This window comes from Coniosporium apollinis (assembly GCF_000281105.1).
Source record: "Coniosporium apollinis CBS 100218 chromosome Unknown supercont1.29, whole genome shotgun sequence".
Classification (NCBI taxonomy): Eukaryota; Fungi; Ascomycota; class Dothideomycetes; genus Coniosporium; species Coniosporium apollinis.
In genome coordinates, this window is record NW_006913291.1 from 39,989 (window position 1) to 42,677 (window position 2,689).

A 2,689-nucleotide genomic window follows, 5' to 3' on the forward strand; every position below is an offset into this window, starting at 1 on the left:
AGATAAAAGGGTTTCTTATAGTGGAACTAGCTGTACTTACTCTTTAAAATATTTATATAAAACATATATTAGAATATGCGTGATGTATCCTGTAGAGTTTTCTGCGCTAGTCGGGTAGCGGGCCTTCGGCAGCCCTGGCAGCCGGCTAGAGTTATTGCGCACAACGAAATAAAGGCTATACCAATATACTAGTTATACTTGCACACTTTACAGCAACATGGCACGACGAAAGCGCTCAAAAGACCAGTTAACTGATAAGCAAAAAGCTAAAATCGAACGGAACCGGGAGAAATGGCAGTCTAAAGCTGCAGAGAAAGCAGCAGCAATATCTGTGAGGAGAGATAACCGCGTCGCAAAGCAGCTTCGGTTACGGCGGAGGCGGCTTGAGTATGAACGCAACAAGTAAGTATCTAAGGGTACGCAGTAAAGAATACATGCGCTAATAGTAAAAAGTGGTGTTAAAGAGACAGACACAGACCTTCCGGATTACATCTACCGCGAAAAGACTATTGCTCAAGCCCTCGGCCCGTTGAAGTATAGTCCACTTCTCTACAAGGAGGTCCTTGCGACAGCGGATACGCTTAAGAAACACCGTCGCACGCTAGATGAGCACAACGCTCCCGCGCTACAAGCAGCCGTCCCACAAGCAGCCGTCCCGCCTCTCTCCGACGGCCATAGCGGCATCCATTTAGGCGACGAACCGTGGATGACGGGGGCACTTCCCCACAAGCCAAGCCCGCCGCTAGAATATATTGAAGTTAGCTCCGATACCATTATCCCTGAGCGCTTCTCAGATGATAGCGACTCCGCACTAGCAAGTCAGCACCCAGTGGTCGAAGAGTTTCCCCCACCTCCAACAACGCCCATACAGTCAACACAGGACTCACTTAAGTCAGTAGTGACTATAGCGCCTCGACGATCAGCCGCTCGAAGACTCTTTCACCCACTATTCCAGGCCCCTAGCAGAGAAACACCTCCTCCCCCTTTAACACCGCCAAGTCTCCTCCGCCGCTCTATTCCCAATACTAGTTAGATCACATCCTAATAGTTACTAGCGCCACTACGCGATGCATAAGCACCTAGACTACTGGCGCCTTACATATTATAAAAGGGGCCACGACTAACATCTTAGAATACTATATTATCGCACTCTAACTTCTTAAGTAATATATCTAAGTCTAAAGACGAACTACTTATATTACCCGACCCACTACTCTTACCAATCTAGAGCCTATTATTAGGGACCGAATAGTAGCCCTCATTATCCTAAAACACGCGCCTAATAGAGCGCCGAAAGAGAGCTATATAACTTATAAGAGTAAAAGTGCGCCCTAGTAAAGTTATAAAAATAAAGGTGGTTCTAAAGAAAGCTATAGAGGTAAGAGCGAGGAGGACATTAAAGCCTATACCTAAGCCCTCTAGCAATAGAGTTAAGACCCTACTAGTAGGACCTTATATAGGCGCTATCCAGAATCCCTCCTAGCTCTATAAGCCCTCAGACCCTACACCAATTAGCGCGTTAGATGGGTTACTACAGAAAACTCAACTATACTTCAGCAATATATATAAGGGAGAGGAAGAGATAGAAGGCACGCCGTCTCTTGAACCACTAGCTGTAGTAAAGAAGATTAAAGGCCTATACTACGACTGGGAGCGTGGGGTACCGTGCTGCGCTAGTACGAGATCCCGTGCTTTCTTCTACATTAACTTCAGGCTGTTGATAGAAAAGTCATCCTAGTACTAGTCATATTGGTTCTACCCTCATCTCATGCCGTGGCATTACTCTCTCGACGCACCGGGTGAAGAGCTACTAGCAACCATTTTCCCAACTTGTTTTAGCAGCCCTACCTGCAACAGTATCACTAAGAGTAACCGGCCCTAGAGGCTAAAGCAATATTTCCTACTTTAGTGCGATGAATGTGAGTAATAGGAAAGTATCACTTTGCAGCTAAGCAGTATACTATTCCTTAGTATCTGCCGTCCCACAAAAGAAGTGTTTATGGCGCACCTAGGTATATCTCCCTTTTTATATTAAATATACCTAGTGCTAATTTGCCTCTAGATTAGGGCCTTGAGTCGTTGCATTTATGCCATAACTCTGATTGCAACAACCCATCTCACTTAGTTCGAGAAGCCAACCTATACAACAATCTAAGATCGCACTATAGACGCGGTCATTACCAGCAGGGCATCCCTATGCAACAAGTACACCAGGATTGTTCTCATCATCCACGGTGCTTTCCAGACGGCAGTCTGTACGCGGATGGGGCTGTAAGAGCTAGAGTAAGGGACTATTCTACTATCCATTAGCTCTGTTCTTATGTTATTCTAGGATGAACTTCTTGAGCGGAATAACGAAGAGGGTTACGATTGTCATCCCTGTGGCGAAACATTCCGCAACTCCAATCGCAAAGACCGAAACAAGACACCTTGGGACACCCTTAAGAGCGGAGGTAGATCCCAGTTCAACACCTCACTAGATGCCCTCATGCGCCACCAACTAGAACAGCATGTGGACAGGCTGCATCGGCTGTGGGGTGGGGCGCCAGGTGTCGGGAACGAAGGACCTAGTGGGCCGTGGTGGCAGTTTCACACGCAGCATACCAAGGCCAAGGTTGCTTTTGAGTGATGCGACTCGGCGATATTCTGGCATCTAAGGGAATTTGCTCCATAGCTGCTTGACACTTTG

The 2,689-nt window shown here is 46.8% G+C and overlaps 1 protein-coding gene across 1 annotated transcript; it reads left to right on the forward strand.

Moving 5' to 3' along the window:
* Positions 1 to 217: 217 nt before the first annotated feature.
* On the forward strand, positions 218 to 989 carry W97_05894 (uncharacterized protein; the record flags this gene model as incomplete). The annotated part of the gene is made up of 3 exons (XM_007783775.1): positions 218 to 402; positions 454 to 891; positions 956 to 989. 3 exons carry the CDS (start codon positions 218 to 220, stop codon positions 987 to 989), a joined length of 657 nt encoding a protein of 218 aa, XP_007781965.1.
* Between the last annotated feature and the right edge of the window lie 1,700 nt (positions 990 to 2,689).